The following is a 25,537-nucleotide window of genomic DNA, read 5'->3' on the forward strand; positions in this document are numbered from 1 at the left end:
TGAGTTTATGCCACCTTTTGCAGGCCCTGCAGCTCTCATTTCTCCTGAGCAGGACCAAATGAGCATTTCCAATGAAAGCAAGAAGGGATAGGGAGAATGATTTCAGAAGCAGCAGGACCGGGGTGCCTGGGGCGGGGGTTGGGGGGGGCATGGGCGGGCAGGGCTCAGTCAGTTAAACACCTGACTCTTGATTTCAGCTCAGGTCTGATCTTTGGTTGTAAGATGGAGCCCCGCATTGGGCTCTGTGATCAGTTCGAGTTTGCTTGCGGTTGTCTCTCTCCCTCTCCGTCTGCCCCTCCCCATTGCTTGCATGCTCTCTCTCTCCCTCAAATAAATACATAAATAAAATCTTAAAAAAAAAAAAAAAGCAGCAGAGTCAAGTTTTCATTCCTGCCAATAAATACTGTGTTACAATGAGCAGGCTGCTTAACCTCTCCGAATCTACTCCTATAATTACTAAAGAGACTAATGGGCCCTGCCTCCCTGCTTCCTAGGAAGCCGTACAGTTCTTCTGCCCAGGTAAAGTAAATAAACAGTGGTTGAGAGTAAAGCTCAAACTATTTTCTGGGACCAGTTTTTTTTTTTTTTTTTAAGAGCATGCTGGTATTTTTTCTAAAGATTTTATCTACTCACTTGACAGACCCAGATCACAAGTAGGCAGAGAGGCAGGCAGAGAGAGAGGAAGAGAAGCAGGCTCTCTGCTCAGCAGAGAGCCTGATGGGGGGCTCGATCCCAGGACCCTGAGATGATGACCTGAGCTGAAGGCAGAGGCTTTAACCCACTGAGCCACCCAGGCGCCCCGTGGGACCAGTTTTTAAACTGTCCACAAATAGCAATAGCTCTTCCTCCTCCCTTTTTCTGGGAAAGAAAACCAGGTCTGAAGGTTGCTGGCAGGAGCCACAAGATTGCTTCTCCTAAGAAAAGCTTTGCAACCTTTCCACCAAGAACGGAGGAGGAACATCTGCAAGAAAAGATTAAGAAGGGAAGTATTTATAAAGCTGGGCCCTGGGGTGCCTGGGTGGCTCAGTCAGTTAAGCATCTGACTTTGGTTCAGATCATGATCCCGGAGTCTCAGGATCAAGCCCCACATCGGTTCTCTGCTCAGTGGGGAGAATGCTTCTCCCTCTCCCTCTGCCTGCCACTCTGCCTACTTGCCCTCTCTCTCTGTGTCAATTAAAGAAATAAAATCTTAAAAAAAAAAAAAAAAAGCTGAGCCCCGTGTCCCATCAGTAGATGTGGACTCCCTCAGATTCAGTGGCTGCTGAGTGCCCCTTGAGCACTAGCCTCAGATCTCTAGCTGAGAAAAGACACAGAAAAGAAACAGCTGGTCTCGGCCAGGCTGGAGATGTCTTCTATTGTAACTTTTAAAAATCTATATATATATTTTTAAAAATTTTATATATTTATCAGAGAGAGAGGGCGAGAGAGCAAGCACAGGCAGACAGAATGGCAGGCAGAGGCAGAGGGAGAAGCAGGCTCCCTGCCAAGCAAGGAGCCCGATGCGGGACTAGATCCCAGGACGCTGGGATCATGACCTGAGCCGAAGGCAGCTGCTTAACCAACTGAGCCACCCAGGCATCCCTAAAAATCTACATTTTTGAGGAAAAATAAACACAAAAAAGGAAAATCTCACAATTCTACCACTGCAAATTTATCAAGTAGGAAGTGAGAGTTTCCATGTCTCTGATCCTGCTCCTGGGAGGTAACTGCTGCTAGGAGTCTCACACACTAGGAGACACTGTCTTCTGATGATACATAAATTGGTTTATACATGTGTGTCCATATGCAATAATTTATTTTTAGTGCAACATGGCCCCATGTCCCGTCTGCTAGTCTGTAATCTGCAAATGATATATCATGTTCATCTTTCTTTGTAGGTACAGATGTAACAGCTTTTTTGTTATTTATTGTTTTAATTTTATTGCTGCTTTTATTTATTTTTAATTTTTTTTTTTTTAATCTACTTCGACCATTTAAATAGTTGTATAGCATTCTACGGTATGGCATTAGGCTTGACTTCTGGTATGTGTTAGTGGTTTCCCAGACCACTATTGGGAAAACATTTGGATTGTTTTCAGTTCTTTTGCTACCACAATCAATACTGTAGTGACAATTGTTAAAAACATGATTTTATGAACTTGTGTGATAATTCTGCAGGATATATTTCTTATTAGAGGGAAGATACAACCAAATTACCTTCCAAAATGTTTTATTGATTTTTATTCTCATGAACAGCCTATGAAAGTGCCTCTTCCCCCAGATTCTCAGCAAAACTGCTTAAAAAAAAAAAAAAGTTCATACTTCATCCAGTAATTTTGGGGTCTTGACAGTGTAGTAGACTCAGCCGAGGAGCTACAAAAACCAAAAACACAAAAAAGCCAGAAGTCTGCCCCAGAACACTTACATGGGAATTTCTCGGAGTGGGAGCCAGGCACTGAGAGTTGGAAAAGCTTCCCCAGGGGACTCTGAAACGCAGACATGCCTGAGAAGCCCTGACGGCGACATGAGAATCATTCCACGATATATTAACACTTCTTTTTCTTTTTTAAAGATTTTATTTATTAATTTGACAGAGAGAAATCACAAGTAGACAGAGAGGCAGCCAGAGAGAGAGAGAGAGGGAAGCAAGCTCCCTGCTGAGCAGAGAGCCCCATGCGGGACTCGATCCCAGGACCCTGAGATCATGACCTGAGCCAAAGGCAGCGGCTTAACCCACTGAGCCACCCAGGCGCCCCTATATTAACACTCCTGATGCCCAGGTTTTAGATCAGAATCTCTGCAGGGTGGGAATGAGTCAACGGCAATTTGCAAAGCTTGTCCAATAATTCCAATGTGTCACCAAACGTGACAACTACTCTCTAAGAGGTGCCAACACAGATGGGCTGAGTGGTCACTGAGGCTGGCAGGCAAGGCTGGCTGGTGTGATGCTGAGTTCCAGCGCGGACCACCCACCAGAGCGCTCGCTGTAACGCTGGGCCCTGGACAAACAGCTAGGGGCCCCCCCGGATGAACCCTCCCTCCAGTGCCTGCCCTGTGGCTGAGGCTCTACTCCTTGGAATACGAACAAACAGGACAACCTCCGCTGAAGGCTGGCTTGGCTACCATTTTTGGTGGCCCAGGATCTCTTGCAGCAGAAACCAACACAGATAGATGAATGCACACACAGACAAACAACACACAACCCCACATCCGAATACTGGTTTCAGCCTGGCTGCACACTGGGATTACCCCCAGAGACTTCCATTTAATTGGTCTGCAGTAAGAAGAGGGCATCAGTACACTGCTTCAATCGACTTTACTAAGCCATCATTTAAATACAATGAAGTGCAGGCTTTTGAAGCGTATATAGTTCACTATGTTTTGACAAACATATAACATTATAAACATTATAAACCACTGCTTGAATCAATGTGTAAAACATTCCCTTTGCCCTAACAATCCCTGTACTCTTTTTCCCAGTAGCCCCCCACCCCCTCCTCCCTCCGCTTCTGCCTGTTTATAACTTGGTATCAATGGACCCCGTACAGCGTGTTCTCCCTGGGCCTTGCTTCTCATGCTCAGTCTAAGGCTTTTGAGACTCATTTATGATTTGTTTGGAGTTTTTTTTTTTTTTGTTGAAGATTTTATTTTATTTATTTTTTGACAGAGAGAGAGACAGTGAGAAAGGGAACACAAGCAGGGGGAATGGGAGAGGGAGAAGCTGGCATCATGCCAAGCAGGGAACCTGATGTGGGGCTCTGAGGACCCTGGGATCATGACCCAAGCCAAGGGCAGATGCATAACAACTGAGCCACCCAGGTGCTCCTCATTTATGTTGTTTTTATCGCTGACCTGTTTCTTGGTATTGCTGAATAAATTTTTTTTTAAGATTTTATTTATTTGAGAGAGAGAGACAGAGCAACGGAGAGCACAAGCAGGGAGGAGAGGGAGAGGCAGGCTTCCTGCTGAGCTGGGAGCCCTGATGTGGGGCTCGATCCCAAAATCCTGAGATCATGACCTGAAGGCAGATGCTTAACCGTCTGAGCCACCCAGGAGCCTCACTGAATAATATTCTATTGTGTGAACTTATCATAATTCACTTTTTGATAAACTTTTGTTTCTAGTTTAGGATTTTATTTATTTATTTATTTATTTATTCTTTTAAAAAAAAAAAAGATTTTACTTATTTATTTATTTATTTATTTAAGAGGAAGAGAGAGATCACAAGCAGGCAGGCAGCGTGGGGGAGAAGCAGGCTCTCCAATGAGCAGAGAGCCCGATGTGGGGCTCGAACCCTGAACCCCGGGATCATGATCTGAGCTGAAGGCAGAGGCCCAACCCTCTGAGCCACCCAGGCCTCCCTCTAATTTTGGATTTTTAAAAATAGATTTATTTATTTGAGAGAGAGTGAAGGAAAGCACACACACGAGCAGGAGGGGGCAGAAGGAGAGGGAGAAAAAGAATTCTCAAGTAGACACCCCACTGAACATGGGGCCTGATGCTCAGGGCTTGATGCAGGACTTGATCTCAGAGCCCTGAGTTCATGACCTAAGCCAAAATCAAGGGGCAGATGCTTAAATGACTGAGCCACCCAGGCACCCCTCTAGTTGTGGATTATTATGAATAGCTTTAATGAACATGCATGCACAAGTCTTTATATGGGCATCTGTTTGCATCTCTCCCAGGTAAAACTATCCAGCAGTAGAATTACTGGTTTGTATGGCAAGCATATACTGAATAAGAAACTGGCAAGTTAGTCCCCACAATGTTGGTTCTGATCGACATTCTCACCCTTAATGTATTAGAGTTCCAGTTCCTCCACATCCTCACCAGCAACTGGCACTGTTCATCTTTTTCATTCTAGCCATTCCAGTGGGTATGAGTGGTACCTCCCTGCAGTCTTTAATTTGCGTTGCCCTAAGGACTGATGCTGAAAGCATACTTTTATGTGTTTATTGGCCATTTGTATGTCTTTAGTGAAGTGTCTTTTAAAAATCTCTTGCTTGTATTTTTAATTGGGTTGCTGGGCTTCTTACTATTGAGCTGTAAGATGTAAGAGTTCTTTATATATTCTTGATATGGGTCCTGTGTCAGATGTCAGTGTTGTAAATATCTTTTCCTTATCTGTGGCTTGCCTTTCCAGTTTCTTAACGGTGTCTTTTAACAATGCAGGTTTAAATTCGATGAAGCTCCATTTATAGTTAGTGTTTTTTGGGTCTTGTCCAAAAAAAAAAAATCTTTGCTTACCTTCAAATCTTGAAAATTTTTCTCCTATGCTCTCCTAGCTCTCCCTTTTATGTTTGGGTCTATGGTCAATTTGAGTTTATGTTTATGTATGGTGTGAGGTAGGGACAGAAGTGCAGGTGTACTTTTTTCCATGTGGGCCAGCTGTCCCAGCAACTGTTGAAAAAACTGTCCTTTAGAACACCAGGCTTTTCAAAAGTGCCCAGGGGGTTCTATGGTATTGTGTTAAAAGCTGTTAACAGCTGTTAATCCTAAATTAGTCCTGAATTAGTCTTACTCTGAGGGGGTCCTCCCAGGCCCAGCCTCTTCCACTCATACTCCCCTTCCCTAAGCCCATCAAACCCAAACAGATACCTTTACACTCCGGCAGGATCTTTCACATCACCTTGTCTAGCTGCTTTTCAGTTTTCCTTTTTATTAAAGCCATACATAGACACAGTTTAATCACTCAGCAGGTTACAAAGTTGGCTACATAAAACAGCATTCCCCATTCTCTTTCTCCCCAAAAGGCAGCTACTGCCAACAAACATTTAGCCGACTGAGTGAAACCATCATTGAGAACCCCTTCTCTGTCCTCTCTCATGCTCCCAACCTCAACCTGCAAACACATTCCACACGTTCTCCACACTCCCGAACTCTGCATTCCACCCCCGACCTCCTCCACACACCACACACCCACCCACGTGGCTAACACTACTGTATTCTCCAAGGGCTTTAAAAATCCTCTTAAAAACAGCTGAACATCTGGAGAATGCCCAACCTTGTTACTATGCAAATGAAAAGTAGGGAAGTAACAGTTTCAACCTATGAAGAATTTATCAAATAATAAAGAAATGAAAATAACCCCATACTGATCAAGGTATGAGGAAAACAGTACCCTTGCTGCCGGTGGCAATACAGACTGCTACAGTTTTCTGGAAATACTTATCAACCTAGGAATATGGACCAGAAGTCTCAAAAAATTTTCATGACCTTTCACTTAGTGACCCTGTATTTGGAAACAGAAAGGAAATTATCACAAAGGAGAGAAGCAGTATGAATAAGGATTCTCCCTTTGGTTTTATTTATTTATAACAAATAAATGGAAATAACACAAAAGGCGAGCAATGAGGGCAATTATGGTGCATTTGTTTTATGTGTTAACATGTATCACTCCATCTATTTGATGCATTAAAAATGACAAATAAGGGCCCCCTGCATGGTACAGTCCATTGAGTTTCAGCTAAGAGCAAGAATCATTGCCATTCTGCAACTCGTCATGTATCCCAAGTTGTGAGAACAGTGCCTGGAACATGACAGGTGGTCAGTGAATATTTGCTGACTGAATGAATGTTGGATAGTAGATTTAACTTGTTCCATTCTATTGGGTCTATAACTCAAGAAGGTAATTTCTGTCCATGAACAATACACACATGGAGGACTGGTCCAAGTCCACGGCTCTGAACGCCTGGGCCTCCTGGAGGGTCACAGTCACACCACTTCCACCCCTGGCTCCTTCTGCAGAGGTGGTGTCCTCCCTCCAAGGAGAACACGTTCAAAGCAAAAGGCACCTGCTAGCCTGAGAGCTGGTAAAACTCTCAGGCAGAATTCTTCTTATGGTGGCCCCCATTTACTCACCTGCCCATACACCCCGTTTCGGCCCTCATCCTCTCAAGAATAAATTCTGCTGGTGCCTGCTACTCCTTCCTCCCTCCTAGTTCTCCTGCAACTCCCAGAAGCACTGTAAAATCCCGCTCTCGCCATCAGATTTTAACGAGGGGGATGAACTCAGCAATTAGACAGAAGGAAAGAACTGGTTAGGGTCCCTATACATCAGTGTTTAACCCAGCATACTGTGCAGCCCTCCAAACATTAACCTCATTCCCCGCACACACTCAATTAGGCATATTTACTTCTCATTATCCAGCATGCAATCATGAGTGCTAATAAAAACCTCTGCTACCCCCCCAAAAGCAATTAATGCCATTAGCTGTCCCTCAGAAACTCTTCAATGAAGTCGGCTCATTCATTCACTCAGTCATGAATTCATGCACGTATGCCCTTTGCTATTTAACAAAGGTCAAGTGCACACCTACTATGTGCCTTACCAAACACAGGCCTGGGAATGGAGCAATGAATGAGACACTGCCTTGCTTTATAACAGGCAAACAGTCATACCGCCAAGTGATGAGCGGCACAATAGAGCCTGGCCGGGTGCTAGTGGAAACCTGAGGAGGAACTGAATGGGGAGGCACAACTTGCCTCCCTGGTACCAGTTCAAATCCCAGCTGTACCGCATTTTCGCTCTTAGTGTTAAGCAGCCAGTTACGACTTCTAAGTTCTGTCTAAGATGGGGATATTCCTCCTAACACCCCACAGGGGAGCTGGGAGGATGAAACGAGATGACGCCTGTCTGGTGCCTCGCTGAACACAAGGCACAGGATGTATGTTCAGTGACCAGGGGCTATTAGTATTTCCTACCCTATTCTCAGCCTTCAGGCTTGGCCAGGCACATCCCATTTCAGCCCACTTTCCTCTGGCCTGAAAGGACAAAGGGAATCCTACACTTCAGAAGTTGAGAGTGAGACAGGCCTCGGACAAATGGGGCAGCAGATCTCAGAGGACACGATGAAGCCCAAATACACAACAACTCTCCCTGGCTGGGGGGGACCATGACCTGAGTTCCTCTACCTGTCAGCCAATATGCCTGTTCCTTTCTTGTCCCTTTCTCAATCTATCCCTCCAGCACAGTCCCAGAGACAGAGACCCTAGGAATGTGCACTCTGGATCAGGATACTTGGATCACGGGCACAAAGTGAGGATGGGCTGACCAGTATGATGGGCCGGAGACACACACTGATGCCTATCCACTACAGAGACAGGCATGCGCATGCTGCTAGGGACATGCTGGGGTTCTGGTTCCAAAATGGCCTGGTAATGACAATGACACATCTGCCTCACATGGGAAAAAAAAAAAATGTAGGCACCAAAAATGGAGATATATTAAAAAAAGAAAATAACAAAAGAATAGATGCATGTACACACAAACATACAATTGGAACATTTCCGGAACGATACACAAGAAATTATTAGCAGTGGCTGCTTCTGCAAAACTGGGGAGCTGGGTTGCAAGGGGGGAGAGTTTTAGATTCTATTTAAAACCCTTCTAAATGGTTATTTTGTACAAGCATACATTATCTATCTATATCCACATCGACATCTCTATCTAACTCCACATAAAACAAAACACAATCTGGCTTTAAGAGCCTTTGCCGGCAGCTCTTTCAGACTCGGGGAGGGGGGTGGGTGTAGAGGTAGAGGGATGGGGTGCAGGAAGGGGAAGGGAGGCTGGCCAGGCACTTACTGGTATTGTGGTCTATGAAGTAATCTCCAACCTGCGGGTCATACGCCTCTTCCCATCCTAGCGGCAACTCATCACTAATGCAGTCAGCAAAGGTGAGCGGTTTGGTGTACCTGGCAAGGGAGAGGAGAAACAGACTCCATCAGCCCACCGTCCCCAAGACCTTGCAACTCCTTGCTTCTGTCAGCCTCCCTGTTCCTCTGGGCTGGCCCGACAGAGCCACAGACTTCGCCCTGGCCCCGGCTCTGCTGTCCCCATGATCCCTGTTGTCCCAGGAAGGTGACTGGATTAGATCACCCAGTAGCGAGGTGGGGAATCTGCATTCTGGTCCCAGCTTTGCCACGAATTTGGAAATGATTTGACCAAGTCATCTTCCTTCTTTGGGCCTCTGTTGCTGGATCTCTGGGGGGTTTGAGGAAAAGGGTTCAAATGTCAAGTCTTGTTTCTGGACTCAGACTCTAGCCCTCTCTAGCTCCTTCATCTGCAACTCACCTGCCCACCCCACCCCCATTCTTCATTCGGGGTCTATCCCATGTTTGTCACGCCCACTAGTCCTCTGGAAAGCTGGCTTACAGCAGCATCTAGAATAGCAGATGTCCTATCCCTATGAATTTGGCCAAAAGAAGTATTTATTTTCCTCCTGAGCAGGTCCCCAAATGCCTACACCCACCACTGTCCTTCCCTAAACAATCCAGACCAAACCGATCTTTTTAGTAATAACCACCCTCTAAGACCCCATTTTGGTGGGCAGTGGTGGTAATTACCCACTTGGTGGCTAAGTGAGAAGACAAATCATCCAACCAAATGAATTAAGGGCTGTGAAGCCTGGAAAAGAGCACAAGCCATCAGTCAAACATTTCAGCCAGTGGGTCTGAGCAGCCCCTCCGGAAAGCCTTTGGTTTCTCCCATTGCGGACTCTGCTTAAAATACACATTCAGATGTTCTTCCTCTCCTGTGTGTTCCCACCCCTTCCCAATCCTGGAAGACCAGAAGGCTCTGTTTCATCACTCTTTGGATAGAGTGGCAAGCTGAGGTACAATAGGAGAGGAAGAGAAAGAACTGGATGGGGTCTCAGAGTTCTGATGAAGACCTTCCCTCCAGGCCTCGGGAAACTACCCTCTCTCTTATGCTGTGCAATCTCCTTTTCTATACTCACTCCAAGTCAGACTTAAAGAAAAATATATGAGGGGAGAAAGAAACACTGAAAGGGCCCCTGCGGACAGGACGTGGTAAGTTCATGTGCCATCATATATCCAAGTCAGGCAGGCTGCAAAAAGTACCTCCTGACTGAATAAATGAGAATCCAAAAGCTTCCGTTAGTTAGTCAGTAATTCACTGTTGTATTGTGGGAGTCGATGACGATGAAGCCAGAGGGATCTAGGATATGCAACAGACTCTGCTCCATAGAGGAAGGATTCAGTGAGCATCCCTTAGGGTGGTGTGTGGGTTTGGCAACTTAATCTCTTTGAGCTTCAGTTTTTTATTTTTAATTTTTTTTTAGAGAGGTTGGGGGGATGGGGCAGAGGGAAAGGGAGAGAGAGAACCTCAAGCAGGCTCCATGCTGAGTGCAGAGCCTGATGCGGGGCTTGATCTTATGACCCTGAGCTCATGCATAAGCCAAAATCTAGAGTTGAATGCCTAACTGACTGAGCCATCCAGGTGCCCCATGCCCCCCTTTCTTTTTTAAAGATTTATTTATTTGGGGGAGAGAGAAGAGAGAGAGAGAGAATGTGACTGAGGTCAGGGGAGAGGGGCAGAGGGAGAGAAAGAGAAGCAGACTCCCTGCTGAGTGTAGAGCCCCAGGCACGGTTTGATCTCATGACCATGACCTGAGCTAAAATCAAGAGTCAGACACTTAACCAAAGGAGCCACCCAGGTGCCCCTGAGTCTCAGTATCTTTATCTGAGAAGTGGGGATAATAGTAGCAACTGTCCAGATTGTTGGTTAGGTTAAAGAATGTCGTGTTTTAGGAACATGTAGCACAGATCCTGGTAGGAATGAGTGCTCAGAAAACACTACTGTTATCTCCATTTCCCGGAAGGGGAGACTGAGGCTGAAAAAGACAAAATAACATTCTCCAAGTCAGTGACAAGTCTGGGACTTCAAATCGGTCTCCAGTGCTCCTGTTGTGAGCTACAGGGTTCTCTCGAAAGCTGACATTCTCCGTGTACCTCCCGAGTCCTGTGGAAAATCATAAGCCACTGTAGAATCAAAGGGGGGAAAATGGAGAAGACACACAGGGGATGAGGACCTCCCTCCACAAAGAAGGCTCTTCATTCAGGCACACCTGTGTCAGTTTGGATAAAGTTCCTGCAAAGCTGTCTTCAGCCCACGCCACCATCCCCCATGCCCTGCACAGACTTCAGAAACTAAAGGCCACGTGCCACAGTGCCTCCCCATCCTCAAACTTCACCAGGTGGTTTGTTTCCTCTTCCTTATGGAGAATGAAGATCAGTGACCACCAGGAATCTAATCTCCTCCAACATCATTTTATACAGCAAATCTCTGAGAGTCTCTGAAAACTCCACCCACGGGCATACCCTTCCACAGGGAGTCACTGTATTACTGAGGACAGAAAGATCTGGGAGGGAGGAGGAATGCACCAGTCAGACCTTCCTTTCTGGCTCATTCCTCTCCCCGCTCTCTGCCCTGAAATCTCTGCCTGCCAGCCCGGCTGCACACATATGAATTCTCTCTCTCTCTCTTTTAAAAGATTTTATTTATTTCTTTGGCAGAGAGAGCACAAGCAGTGGGAGCAGCCAAGGGAGAGGGAGAAGCAGGGCTTCTACCCGCTAAACAGATAGACCAATGCAGGGCTCAATCCCAGGGATCACGACCTGAGCTGAAGGCAGGTGCTTAACTGACTGAGCCACACAGGCATACCCACAGAAATATGAATCTTATTACATATACTGTCTGTAATCCAGAAAACCAAGAAGATATGCCCCTTCTGACAGATCCTCTGGATCAGCACCTTTCATAATTCTTCCCTGGGGATCAATTAAGTGGTTTCATCCAATGGTGCATCTAAGCAAGAGATCCCTGGGTCCCCCACAACAGGTGCTCAATAAATATTTGCGGAATGGGTGACTATGATAATGAATATGTAGGAATGACAAATAATGATGTATTGTTCTATATGTTGCTAATATGGGAGGATGATCTCATATATTATGAGAAAAACAACACCGTTGGAAGAGAAAATCTACAGGATATTGTTATTGTATATTTTGCCTACAAATCTGTGTGTGTGTGTGTGTGTGTGTGTGTGTAGAAGAGAAACTGGGTGCTTGCTTCAGCAGCACATAAAGAAGGGAAACTGGAAAGATGTACATTAAAATGTCATCTTGGTACATGGTTTCTAATGTAATTGTTTTTACTAATTTCTCTGTAATGTTCATATATCAGTATAATTAAAATATTTAATAATGGCTAAATGTAGGCCTAGAAAGCAAGTTATATATATCATGTTCTCTCTCTCCGGGTAGCAGGCACTCTTACTCCATTTTACAAATGAGAAAATGTGCCCAGTACCACACAGTTAGTAAACCCCAGAAGCATCACCTAAAGCCCACCTACTTGATTCCCAAACCAGAGCTTTGCGAACATGAATGAACAAGACCGAGTGAGTCTCACAGCAACCTGGAGCACAGAGTAAGCTCCAGATACAAGTAATGACAGAGGCCAGTCTGCAGGCAAAGGGCCCTGGAGCTTTCGCACATTTGCACCTTTGGTCATCAGTGTCTTGGTACAAAGATGTTCAATACACTTGGATCATGCAGAGCTGCTTGACGAAAAGAAAATCAAATGTTTCAAAGTCACCCAAGTCACCAATGCCACTAATTCACTGAACTCTCTCAGTGGGGAGGGGGACTGGAGATGGGCAGGTCTGAAACACCAAAATGCATCACTTTTCCAGAAAACCCTGAATTCCGCTGATGGTTCCGGCCTTCGACACGGGGAAGTCAGAAGTGAGATGAACATCAGCTACAAGGTTCAGTAATGTGACTGTCTTGAGACCACCCCACTGAGATGCCAACTTCCACATGCAGTGAACACAGACAGCGTGCCCATCGGGGTAGAGAAGAGTGAGTCAAGAGGACCCGGCGTTGGAAGGAGCGGGCCCGAGGAGGAGGGGGGCTCTGGTTTGATATTCAGGGTTCCCCTCTGATGCAACCTTGGGGGAAAAGCCAGAGGGCTGAGAGCCTAGCTCCCAGAGCGCTTCCATGGGAAAGAGAAAACGCTTCTATGGGAAGACTATGCAACTTACAAGAAATCTGGACAGCAAGATTCTCTCTGGAACAAATGCCAAGAGGGAGATGAATTATTCAGTGTGCAGCAATGTGTCATTCAGAGAATCAGGATGAAGAGAAGTGATTTTAGTTGCACAAAGATTTAAACACACACACACACACACACACACACACACATATATGCACGTGCAGACATTCACTCTTCCTGCCAGAGAGAACCGTCTGTTTAAACCAGTGCCCTCTGGGAAACGGTGGGTGCTTCTCTGGCCTACAATGTTTCCCCTTGGGCAAGTGCCAAGAATGTGGGCTGGGAAGAGATGTCCGCTTTCAGATGCGGCCCGGACTTGGGGGCTTGCCTGGAACTCCCAGCCCCCACCCTCCAGTGAAGCGATTCACCCCATTTCAAGCTTTGGAGTGGTCTCCAGCCCCCCTGTCCTGGGCTACCGAAAACCCCAATCATGAGATCAAAATGGCCCAAATGCTGGAGGGACAAGAGGGAGGGAAGGAAGAGTGCCAAGAGAAAACTAGTTCTGCCTCTTCTTAATTACAAATCTCTGAAGGAACACAAACATTCCTGAATGTTTCACAATAGGCCCTCCTGGAGAAGTGGCCCGGATGTGTCACCTTGGAGACAGGTAGGCTCTGCCAGGAGCACCCTATGGGGAGCACAGTACAGGGACCTCACCGGCCCACCTGTCCAGGAACACAGGCTCCCTGCCCTCCTGCCATGGCGTCATGTGACAGGGGCTCCCAGATCGCTAGGGCCAGTATTCGGTATTCAGATGCTGCATCCTTTCTGAGCAAGGCAGCTCAGAGAAGGAACGGAAGACCTCTTGCCAAGTCTAACACTGGGTGGTGATTCCCTGGGGACTGAGGAACGAGTAACCTATCTTTCATGTTCCTACTGCTTCCCCAGCGATCCGAATGCTTCCCACAGCAACCTCTTTATCGCTGTCCAGCAGGATGCTGGCCCCGGGAGTGAGCTCTCTTCGAAGGACAGCTGGGCGGGATCACTTTCTAAAGGGCCCTCCAGGCTGCAAGCCAAGAACTGTCCAAACTTTCAGCTGAACCTCTCCTCCCGCCCAGGCACAAGAAGCCCGGGGCGGCAGGCTTCTCCGCCTGGGGGTGTTTCCCATGCATAGTTCCCATAGCTTCCATTGCACAACTCCGACCCCCGCAGCCTCACCTCCAGGCTGCTGCAGAACAGGGCCGCATGTCCCCTTCACCTTTGGCATGCTGAAGGCTGGGGTGGGCATTGAGAAAGTGCCATATTGGAAGTCCTCCCTTCCTTTAAGTCAGACCCGTCCAAACACCTTTATTCAGACATCTCTCACAACTGAGGGCGTGGGGGGCGGGTGTGTGGAAAAAACAACCATCTCAGAGTTTGTGAGGAGGACTGGGCACACTGAACCCGGCTGAAACTTCATCGACGCCAACGGCAGAAGTGAACCAGACGGACAGGGACCTGCCCTGACATTCTGGTCGGGAGACACACCCCAACCAGGAAGCAAGCTGCCAAAGTCCCTCATGGCAGAGATTTATGCTGTGCAGAAAAATGTCACAGGGGTGGTGGGATCAAGGGTCATGGGGGAGAGGAGAGGAAGGGAGGGAGTGTCAGAGGAAGCCTCTTGCAGAAGGCGATCATTGAGCAGAGACCCCATGGGGGGAAGCAATGGCAAGGGCTAGTTGGGGTGGGATGATGCTGGTGAGTTTGAGGGGGAAAAAGCCACCTAACACTTCTTTCTGTTGTAAGTGATGGGGTGGAGGCACAGGGACGCAGAGGACCGGCTTCTTTTGTAAGTGCCACCTCTAAACTAGGCTGCAGAAGCAGACGTAGAGAAGCTCCCTGCCTCACCCTCTGCTTTCCTTCTCTCCCCGCCACTTCCGGTAGTCCTCCAAGCAACAACCATTTACTGCAGGGACACCACAGGGTCCCACACTAGACACCAGGGGGACTCTGACATTTGAATAAGCCTTATTTCTGCCTTCAAGAGCAGTGGGTCTGGCCAGGGAGCAAGGTTCACTCTTAAAACAGGCAGTGAGCCATCACCACGGCATTTGGTGACTGTGTATGAGGTGGCCATGCTAACTGGGGCTGTAGACCACAGGCAATTAATTAGAGGATGTAGGGATGGTTGATAGGCTGCTAGGTCAGCCGTTCAGACGTGAAAAGGCCCAGGAGTTGGAAGACCGGAGAGAGTTAGGCAACAGGATAGTCAGGAAAGGCTGGAGGAGGAAGGAGCCCAGGCAGGAAGAAGAAGATGGTGGTCAGCTTCACAGTTGCTGAGGACGCAGACTAGCTATTACCCACAAAGGCTCAGGATCCCACGCTGTACCTCTTCCACAACCAGGGGCATGTTACATAACCTCTTTAGGAGGAGTGTCCTTCTCTGTGAAACTTGAAGTCCCGATCTCATAGGGTGTGGTGGGGATTAAAGGAGATAACCCACATAGAGTGCTCCGCGCAGAACCTGGCGCGGAAGGAGCCCTGAGTAGATGCGGGTTGTTAACGGGATCTGTAGGGAGGACTTGTGTTCTGTGCACCATGAGAATCATGCCCGTCTTCCGTCTCAGGGATCAGACATGTCCGTGACCCTCGGTAGCAGCACCCTTCACCCCAACAGGCTCTAGAGTCAGCCCCCTGCAACCCCATGCAGTCACTTACTCTTTGGCCTTGGGCATGAACCCTAACCTGCCCCAATTTGCTTCTTTGTCCGAAAAGTGGGGATGTTCAAATCAGCTGTGCTGAGCCCATGGCACACGGGGCTCAACCAACATTAGCTGGTATTATGAGCTGGGTTTTCTATCCTTATTTCCATGATGGGGAAACGGAGGCAAAATAAGTGTCCAGGTTAAGCACCAATACACGCCGCACTGTACTCCAGGGGCTGGCACTGAGTACACACTCCCTTTTTGGAAATTAAACCAGGAGTTGGGAAATGGCAGCCGGAGTGGGTTTGGCTCTCATAATGTGCTCTCTGGAGGAGGTGTTTACACTAGGGCCTTCTAAACTCTCGTTCTTAAGAGAACACTTCCCTCCCTCCCTCCACTCTCAAAACACCGATCTCAATATCCTGGCGTTTTTACCCCCAGACGTCTCTGCTTCCCTACTTTGGTGGGGCTGGATTATCTGGAGGCTTTCTTGGCCTGGTCACTCCCACTCCTGGAATTCTTTTATGGGGAAAAGAAGAGGAGGGAGCAAACCAGAGGGAAGGTTCCAGACTGTTCTCCATGCTTCCCTCTCCTTTTTAGGCTGCCCCTTTCCCACACACACAGGTGGCTCACGCCCCTCCTAAATCTTGTCTTTACTCTGCCCTCACTGAGTTCTTGGGCCAGGCCCCTCCTCTGCTTCCATTCCCAGGTCTCTGTGTCTATCCATTCCACAACTTCTTCCAGCTCATGGACAGGGGTGAATCCATGCTGCTACCCCTCTGCATATCACTTGCTGGGATTTAAGGTTACTGTGCTGAGAACCAGATTGTGCACTAGAGTAGGCACGGCCAACTGACAAGCGGAAGGCCAAATTCAGCCCACATTCTGCAATAGCCTGTTTGCCTATTACATCTCTGTGTTTTGTTTTGTTTTTAAGATTTTATTTATTTATTTGACAGACAGAGATCACAAGTAGATAGAGAGGCAGGCAGAGAGAGAGAAGAGGAAGGAAGCTCCCCGCCAAGCAGAGAGCCCGATGTGGGGCTCGATCCCAGGGCCCTGAGATCATGACCTGAGCTGAAGGCAGAGGCTTTAACCCACTGAGCCAGCCAGGTGCTCCGACAGCGCTGTGTTTAAAAGGAGGGGCGCCTGGGTGGCTCAGTGGGTTAAAGCCTCTGCCTTCGGCTCAGGTCATGATCCCAGGACCCTGGGATCGAGCCCTGCATCGGGCTGTCTGCTCCGCGGAGAGCCTGCTTCCTCCTCTCTCTCTCTCTGCCTGCCTCTCTGCCTACTTATGATCTCTATCTGTCAAATAAATAAATAAAAAAAAAATTAAAAAAAAAATAAATAAAAGGAGAATTAGCATGCCTATGGTGAGCCACACTCCTGTTGCACACAGTACCCTTGCTCTATAACATGTTACTCTAACTTCTGTCTTACCTAAAGGCAGCATAGAGTAGTAGTTAAGAACACAGGGTTCTGGAGCTAGACTCCTGGGTTTGCATCCAGGCTCTGCCATTTTCGAGCTGTGCGACCTTGGGCAAGTCATTTAAACTCTCTGTAGCTCCGTTTTCAAATTTGAAAAACAGGGAAAAAGACACATTTATTAAATACTTACCGCATGCCAAGAACTTTTCCAAGCACTTTGTGGATATTAACTTACTTGACCCTAGTAACAACCCTTTTAGGTAGGTACTTTTTAGACCTGCTTCACAGTGTTGTTTGAGAACTGAATGAGGTAATGCACAAAACAGAACTTCAGAATATATGCTGTCCAAATGAGGCCTCTGGTGCGGAGGTATTAAGAAATGATAAAACTGAGCAGGGGATTTGGAATCTGACAAATGAATGCCCTTGTTCTTCTGTTAAGAAGACTCGGGCACAGAGAGAGAAGACTTGCTCAGAGCCATGCAAGAATCCAGTGACAGGGCTGAGAATAAAGTCTGGAATCAACTCCAGGCCTGTATCACACTCATGACACCAAGAGATCAAGCCAACCCAGTGCAGAGTTTGGCTCTATAGGAAACACAGTGAGTATCTGAACATCCTGCAAGATAGAGGTACTGATAGTATTTTCTGGGCTAACTGCCCTTATGATACTGAAAGGAGAATGACCATTGGACAAGAACCTGAATGAAACTATGAAGTTCCCACTCATGAAGCGACAAGGCTGAGAGAAGGGCCCTTCCTTTGGCCCATTTCCTCTTCGGAGGGTAATCTCCTGAAAGCCCAACACCCCAACAGAACAGGGCACCTGGTATGCATGTTTGTCCTGCATCCAGCTCCGCCCCACCTTCATCCTCATTCCTGAATTGAGAGTTAGGCTAAGGCAGTTCTGTGCCCTATAAAAGGGCCAGTTTCATCCTTCTTAGCTGTGTAATCTTAGTCCATTCTTTCCCCAGCTCTGAGCCCGAGTTTCCTCATAGGTATAAAGCAGTCAAGAAAATCTGCCTTGCAGGGTTCTTGCAGAGACTAGATGAATTAGTACATGGGAATGACTCAATATAGCACTTGGCATATAATGCTGGGTACAAATACAGAGCTCCCTTCTGTAGTCAGGATCTTGAGAACATTCAACTCCCAGTTTTTACTCCTTCCAGTCCCAGGAGCTAGGTTGCCAAGGGGTCTTCCCAGGTGCCGAGCTGTCCAGGAACCCCCAGCTCCAAGAGCAGAGGATTCCCCTCCCTGGAATCTGACCATTTCTCTATTCCTTGAGCTCTGACCTTCATCCTAATTATGCAGGCCTGAGGAGCTGGTCCTCCTAGAAGGAACTGGCCATGAAGGCTACTTTGGGATCCTTCCATGACAGCACAGCTTAGAGCACTGGAAGGGGAGTGAAAAGATCTGGGTTTGAATATTGATGTTGTCATTAGAATAGCCATGCTTGTGGGCTTCCTACCCTCTCTGGGCTTCCCATCTCTAAAACAAGGGAGCTGGAATATGGTATCTCTAAGGCCCCCTTTACAGTTTTAGCCTTTATTAATCTACTGTTGGGCTACCCATCGCAAAGGTCAAGAGCATGGGAAGGTTGCAATGAAACAATAATGAGAATGTCTTTTGCTGAAAGCCAATTAAGTATGAGGCACTGGACCATATACTCTATGTAAGAGGAATCATTTCCTTTATCTCCACAACTTTTCTGTGTGTCATGTACTGCCACCTTCATTTAACCAACAGAGAAACCAATACTGTTCAGCATTGGTTATGGTATGTTACAGTAAGAACAGTAATAATAATAATAATAATAATAATAAACAATGCTAGACTTTGTTGAGGTTGTACAAAGTAGCAGGCACGACTCAGGCTCCCTTCCACAGACTATCTTCCAGTTATCTTAAGCAGCACATTTAAAAATATTGTTTAACATCCCTGAAGTGGGGCTGTGTGTCACCATGCTTACTGACATCTTACAACACTGTCAGCCAGCCTGCAATCCTGATGGAGATTTCCCTTCCTGTGTACAGACATCAAAGGTGTCCTGGCTTGGGATGAAATCCTAAAGACAACAGTGGAGCACTTTTAACCCCTAGGAGCCAAATGGTTGTGGGGAAGGGTTGAGGAGGCAGTGAACTGACCTGTTTAGCAACATTCCCCAAGCAGGAGTGCAAAGTAAGTAGGCTAACTCTACCTGATTGCCACGCTGGCTGCTGGCTTCTGCTGGCTTTGGAGCCCAGCACCAAAGACTTTGAATTCCCCTGTGGGTCCTTTTACCAAGGCTATATCACCAACACTTTGAGGGCAACAAGGACGCTATTCAAAGCACAGACACCAATAATCCTGGGTTAAAAAGTAACTCCTAAGAATTGGATTCATGAAACTAATATAACACCGTATGTTAACCATACTGCAATTTAAATAAAATAAATGTTTATTAAAAAAGGAACTGGATTCTGAATAGGAAGATGTTTTAGGAACACTGGAGCTTTATTTTGTTTATCTAGTTGGGTTTTTTCCTTTTTGTAATGTATAAAAGCAGTATGTGAGTTAAAAGAAATCTAAGTTCACAGATACACATATGTATGTCGAAACTCATCCAGTTACACTTGTTAAATATATACAATGTAGTGTGTTTTAATAATCAATTTCTCAATAAAAACTGTCAAGAAAAAAAAAACCCATATTTGATGTACCAGAATCTTAATTTGCTTAAAGTAATCTTATAAGTACTCTTATCAGCTCCATTTTCCAGATGTGCAAACTGAGGCATAAAGAGGGGACCTGACACACCCAGGAACACTTGGCCAGTTGAGAGGTAAATCCAACTGGCCTCAATTCCCAGCTCTGCCACTGAGTGACTGTGGGTGGCCAATTCCCTCTCCCATTCTGGGCCACTATTTCCCCATCCCCATCATGAAAAGATGACATAGTGATTGCTAGAGGACTTTTCAGTACTGAGTTTCTGAGATTGTCTCCAGTACTTGTCCAAGGTCACATGGCCATGATGGAGGGGATCCTCCCAGCCACCCAGATTTCCTGACCTGCCCCCTGTTTCCCACGCCCATATTCATTTATTCTATGAGAACCCTTCCTGGAATCTCCTTATTGTACACAGCAGTGGTTCTCAACCTTGAACTGCATCAGAATCCTCTGGAGGACTTGAGAATTCACAGACAGCCAGAACTCATCCCCATACTTTCTGATTCAATAGGTTTCTGATTCTGGGTGGGGCTGAGAATTTGCTTTTGTAACAAGCTCCCTGGGGATGCTGATATTGCTGGTCCTGGCACCATGCCTAGGGCCCACTGGTGTATAATAGCATCCCCAACCTCATAACTGCAGGGACTCTAAAAAGTGGTAGCCAACCCTGTGTTCAAGAAATGCCTCTCCTTCTCTATCAAAGCTTTCAGCCTCCCCATCCTACTCTGCAGGTCCTGTCATGGTGACTCAGCCTCTCCCTGAGCACAGCCCTATAGGTAGGCTGTATCAGCCCCTTGCTAGTGTTTGCTGAGCTCCTGTCCAGAACAGTGTCTTGTCTGAGGTCCCACAGCCAGTGAGCACAGAGCCAGCTTTTGGATCTGATCTAGAAACTCAGGTTCTCAACCACTTAGCTGCTGTATATGTAGAAGGCCCTCAGTGAGGATCATTTTCTTTCTGGTTCATTTCACATTAAACAGCCCCCTTCCCTTTGCATCCATTTGCAGACGGAAGGTCAAGCAGGGTTGGGGCCTGGGGCAGGGGCAGGGGCAGGGGCAGTCAACAGTCCCTGGACTACAGACTCTACAGGACCTTGGTCCTGCAGGTGCAGGACTAGACCACAAAGCCCAGTGGCACCATCTCTCCAATCATCAGGGGTCTTCTGGTGTCATCTGTGTCTTCAGATAGACACCTGTCAACTTGGGCTGTAACTCACACAACCTCCATCAGGCCAGGCCCTGTGTATCTTGCTACCTCTTGCTGCTGCCATATGCATTTATCAGGGGCTCCAAACACCTGGCTTCCAATTCGCCCTCTTCTCCAGGCCTTTCCACCAGAACCACTGGAAGAAGCCTTTTCAAAGCTGGGCCACACATTTCACACTAGAGGTGACCTGCCAAAGCCCTGGAAGGACAGGACACTGTCCTCCCTCACTCCCCTCCGACCACCACTATGGGCACCAGGGTCAGGGTGGTTTCCTGGGTTGCCTAGGTGGGCAACCCAGGCAGGTAAGGGCCTTCCTGATATCTTTCCTTGACACTGCAACTGGCTGCTCTAGGGAAGCACGAGTCAGCACAATCCGGTTGCGTCCTAGAATCTGAAATGCTGCAGACACCCAAGTGTTCACGAATTGCATCACAGGGCGCAGACTGATCTAGTCCAGAAGCTCACCTTGTCTGCCCCTCTCACTGCTACTTCCTTATTTTCCAAGATCACCGAGCCCTAAAGTACCTGACTACAAAGGATCTCTGCACAGGAGTTGAAAAGGGAATGGCTTTCACCTCTGAGAAATAGGACTTTCTTTAAGGGCCTATTTTCCTCCCATCGTTTCTTTTTAAAGAAGAAAATAAATAGAATGTGTCATTCCCTGAAGGGAAAGCCCCACCTGCAAGTCAACATTAAACACCGAAGTGTGCTGCGCTGAAGACAGCCGAATTAAAGTCAGCAGTGAAACAAGTAAGCAATTAAAACAGCTATTTCAGGAAGCCCTGGAAAGCAGCAGATACAATATGAATTATTCATTCATTCTGCCAGGATGACTTCTGGGCATTGTCTTCTGTGCTCTGTTCTCTTACTCTTGTGCATGCCGCCATTCATGCACAGAGAAGGGACACAACACCCCGGCCCTGGGACACGGGTGCCTGCATGCACGCGCGCACACACACCCTGCAAGGAGGCCAGGTGGGCACTCCAGATGGTGAGCCACACGGAAAAGAAACCCACAGGTTGGCAGGCGCCTTCAGCTGCAGTGCCAGGGGAGAAGGTATGACTAGCCAACTGGCCCAAGAGAATTGTGGAGGGAGAAAGGGAGAGGGAGAGAGGTATCACGGAAGATTACCTGCACGGTGCAGAAGAGACTATGTAGAGTGTTTTTAATATCCCACAAACTTCCTACCTGCTCTGGGATTGATCTAGGAGCTTGAGAGGCAAGGGGAGGGATCTGGGACATCAGCTGATCTCCACACTGGGCCTGCCTGAGCTCTGGACATCAAAGGGTGCGTCCAGCAGAATTGGTGGAAGGGCCCCATCTGGATTCTGAAGTCATCAGGCCTCCTAGCCGCCTGACTGTGGGAGAAGCTCTGCTACATATCTTATATCCATCCAGGTGACCTCGGTCAAGACCCCTTCCCTCCTCGGGTCTCTGCTTCCCCATCAATGAAGCAAGGAGGGTGGACTCCATCTCAACCAATTCTTCCAGATCCGACATTTCATGGTGCCATTTTGTCATGAAAATCTAGAGTGTGAAGGATGCCTCCCATACTCCTCTGTAGGGACCCAATGTCAAAACCCTCAGAGAATAATAATACCAGCACACGTGCTGTTCCTTACATGTATGCCATGGCATTAAGTTCTCACAGCAAGCCATGTAAGCAGCTCCTATGTTCATCCCCTAGCATAAACCAGTGGAGCCTTCGAGAATGATACTGAGTTGCCCAAGGTTGCTCAGCTGATAAGAGGCAGATTAAGGATTTGAATTTAGATCTTAGCAACTATTCAAAAACTGAGTAGAAATTGCTGACTACACCATTGGGTGGCCAGAAGAGGGGACTTTTTAAATACCATGGAATTTAAAACTACTTCCTAGAAGTTTAAACCAAAAAGTCAGGGAAGAAGGGAAAACCGGGGGTAGGGGGGGAATATTTTTATCCCCAGCTACAAACTGGACATTAGGAGTTTTATGGGAATATGGTGAGTAAGGCTGTGGGAGACAAGGAGGGAAAGAATTGCTCTAGATAAACTGAAAGAGATGCTCATCTTAGAGCCCCAGGAGCAGAAGTCAAGGCTGATGACTGACGAAACAGGAGTCAGAGAAGCACCCGATTCCTTAAAAACTTCATCACTTGTCTCACTGCTATTTTCAACCTACCCAGGTGGAAAGTTTCATACACAAAGATGTTCAATGCAGCATCATTTATCATATTAAAAAAAATGGGCACAGGGGCACCTGGGTGGCTCAGTGGGTTAAAACCTCTGCCTTCAGCTCAGGTCATGATCCCAGGGTCCTGGGATGGAGCCCCACATTGGGTTTTCTGCTCAGCAGGGAGCCTGCTTCCCCCCATGCCTCTCTGCCTCTTTGTGATCTCTGTCTGTCAAATAAAGAAATAAATATTTTTTTAAAAAATGGACATAGCCTCAAAATCAATAGGGACTAGGCAAACTATATAGGGACTGAATGGTTGGTAATAACCATTTGATGCAACTGTTTGAAATGTACACTCACGAAGCCTTTCGATGAGAGCAAAGAGTGCTTGTATTACAGAATTTAAAAAGAAATAAAACAGCAGGATATAAAACTGTGTGTGCAGCACAATCTTACCTGCCTGCAAGAAAAAGGGAAAAGGACTACAAGGAAAAAGGCCAAAATGTTGACCGTGTTTGCCTTTCAGCGGAGCGGGTAATGTTCAAGGATTCCCACCCCCCCGCCCAAATACACACTGCTTTTATAACCAGAAAAAAAGGCAGAAAAAAAATACTAAAAATACCAAGTACATTTTCAACACAACTTCAGTTCTCCTATTTAGAACCTCTTACTACCCCTTCATTAAAAAACAAAAAACAAAACAAAAAAACCCCCACCATTCCAAATGAACCCTAATTTTCTTCTTAGGGGAGAAATGCAAAGTATAGAAAAATATTAACACATTGAAAGAAAACAAGCCTCAACATTCGTTACATGATCCTTGCTGAGAAGTGGAGCCACAATGCCCAGTGGAGGCTGGAGAGAGCCCCACAAGGCCCTGGGCCGGCTGCCAGGACAGGAACGTACCCAGCCCTCCTGGGTCCCCACTCCAGAGCAGACCCCGAAGGGACCTGGGAAGCTGTCTAGGGGCTGATGTGAAAGGCCCTGGGGGGACCTGACAATTATTTCTAGATCCTCCCCACAAAGGCTCTAGATAGACAAACAGAAAAATCCCAAACCATTGTCCATCACCCAAATTACAACCAGTTAGGTTTCGCTGGAGGAGTGCTAGTGGAGCGTGGTAACCAGGGGGCAGCTTGGAATACGTTGTGTCAGACAGAATGTGGATGGGGATCAGACCAGCCTGTGACAACACAAACTGTGGTAAGAAGACTTGACAGAATCCTGGGCTGTAGGAGCTGTTAAAACAACTCTGACCCATTCACATCCATGATCCCCTCAGCCCTGACAAGGTTCTGGCTCAGAAAAATGGCAGCCTCCTGCTGCTGCGGCTGCGGCCATGGCTTCAAGGCCACCCCATGCATACTCCACGCTCTTTCACGTGCTCCATGCCTCTCTCTTTGCTGTTCCTGCTGCCCAGAACATCTTTCCCTGGGCACCTGCTGATCTAAAGCCGGGGTTGAAGAGTTCTTTCTTTACCATCTGCGTCTGCCACCTCCACGAGTTTTAAGAGGGCCTGAGCAGCGTCCTACAGAGCACTGCCACCTCAGCACCTCACAGGAGGGAGCGCCGAGGGAGATGCTCACTGAATGAACACACGACCTCACGAAAGAACACATGAAGACGGAAATATTTCACTGGAATTCCCAGCAGGGTTCACAGCGAGGGCTTCTACCTTCCAAGTTTTGCTTGACCTAACAAAGGGAAAGTTGTAAATGAAGAAATCCTTCAGGGTCCTCAAAGTGCTTCCGCATGCTTGACCTTATGTGATTTGCAAATAACCATCAGGACGACGGCATTCTCACCATCACCATGGCCCCCCCATTTTACAGGGCACTCTGAGACTTTCCGAGACTGACAGGGCTCCCGGGGCCCCGGTTTGTGTCAGAGCTGGACACAGGCCACCTGAGCCCTGGCTCACTGCTGGTTTCCCTCCACCACGAACTCTTTCAATAGGTCTCCCTCCTCATTCCCAGCTGGTAACCGGAGAAGTGTGGCAGCAGCCAGCTCTCCTTCCCTAGGAACTGCGTATCCCACTGGGTCCCCACGGAAGCCTCCGGCCCCTCCTCCTGTTCCATTCTCATGAGTACCATCAGCACATGCAGAAGGGAATCTCTCTCTGGCACAGGCATTCTGTGACCCTTGGACAGTCCTGAGGGAAGGAGTTGACACCCTAGGGCAGGAAGGATCCTTGTGCATTGTCTGTGGGTTTCTGTTACTAGGGAGCCACGGCTCCATCAGCACAGATGATCCCCAGACCAGGGCAGGGCGCGGGCCAGCGTCTCCCGAGCCCAGCTGACACAGAGGACCCTCGCCTGACACTGATGTACTACTACTGCTCCCATTTCACAGACAGCAACAGGGGAGCCCACCTAGGTCAGGGGAAGCACACCAGGCCTTTGAGAGCACAGAGCGCTGGGTTCCCCTCTGCAGGCCCCATGCAGCAAGCACCCCAGCACGGAACAAGGGCTCAACAGGGTGGGCCCCTGTGCTTCCTTCTACTTCCCATCTCTGTATTTGCTTATTGATGGGCTGACTGTCTTGTCTTTCCCACGGAAATAGAACTGACCTGCC

The 25,537-nt window shown here is 47.5% G+C and overlaps 1 protein-coding gene across 3 annotated transcripts in view; it reads right to left on the minus strand.

The window, feature by feature from the left end:
- Nucleotides 1-25,537, minus strand: part of WWC1 (WW and C2 domain containing 1) — a 151,553-nt gene that overhangs the window by 71,096 nt on the left and 54,920 nt on the right. For 2 of the 3 annotated variants that reach the window (XM_082724115.1, XM_082724114.1), the window contains exon 2: nt 8,567-8,676. The exons of the other annotated variant lie outside the window; for it this stretch is intronic. In XM_082724115.1, coding sequence (XP_082580241.1) covers nt 8,567-8,676 — 110 coding nt within the window. The remainder of the gene's footprint in view (nt 1-8,566; nt 8,677-25,537) is intronic. 3 annotated transcript variants of the gene reach the window in all.

This window comes from Mustela nivalis (genome assembly GCF_964662115.1).
Source record: "Mustela nivalis genome assembly, chromosome: 3".
Taxonomy (NCBI): domain Eukaryota; kingdom Metazoa; phylum Chordata; class Mammalia; order Carnivora; family Mustelidae; genus Mustela; species Mustela nivalis.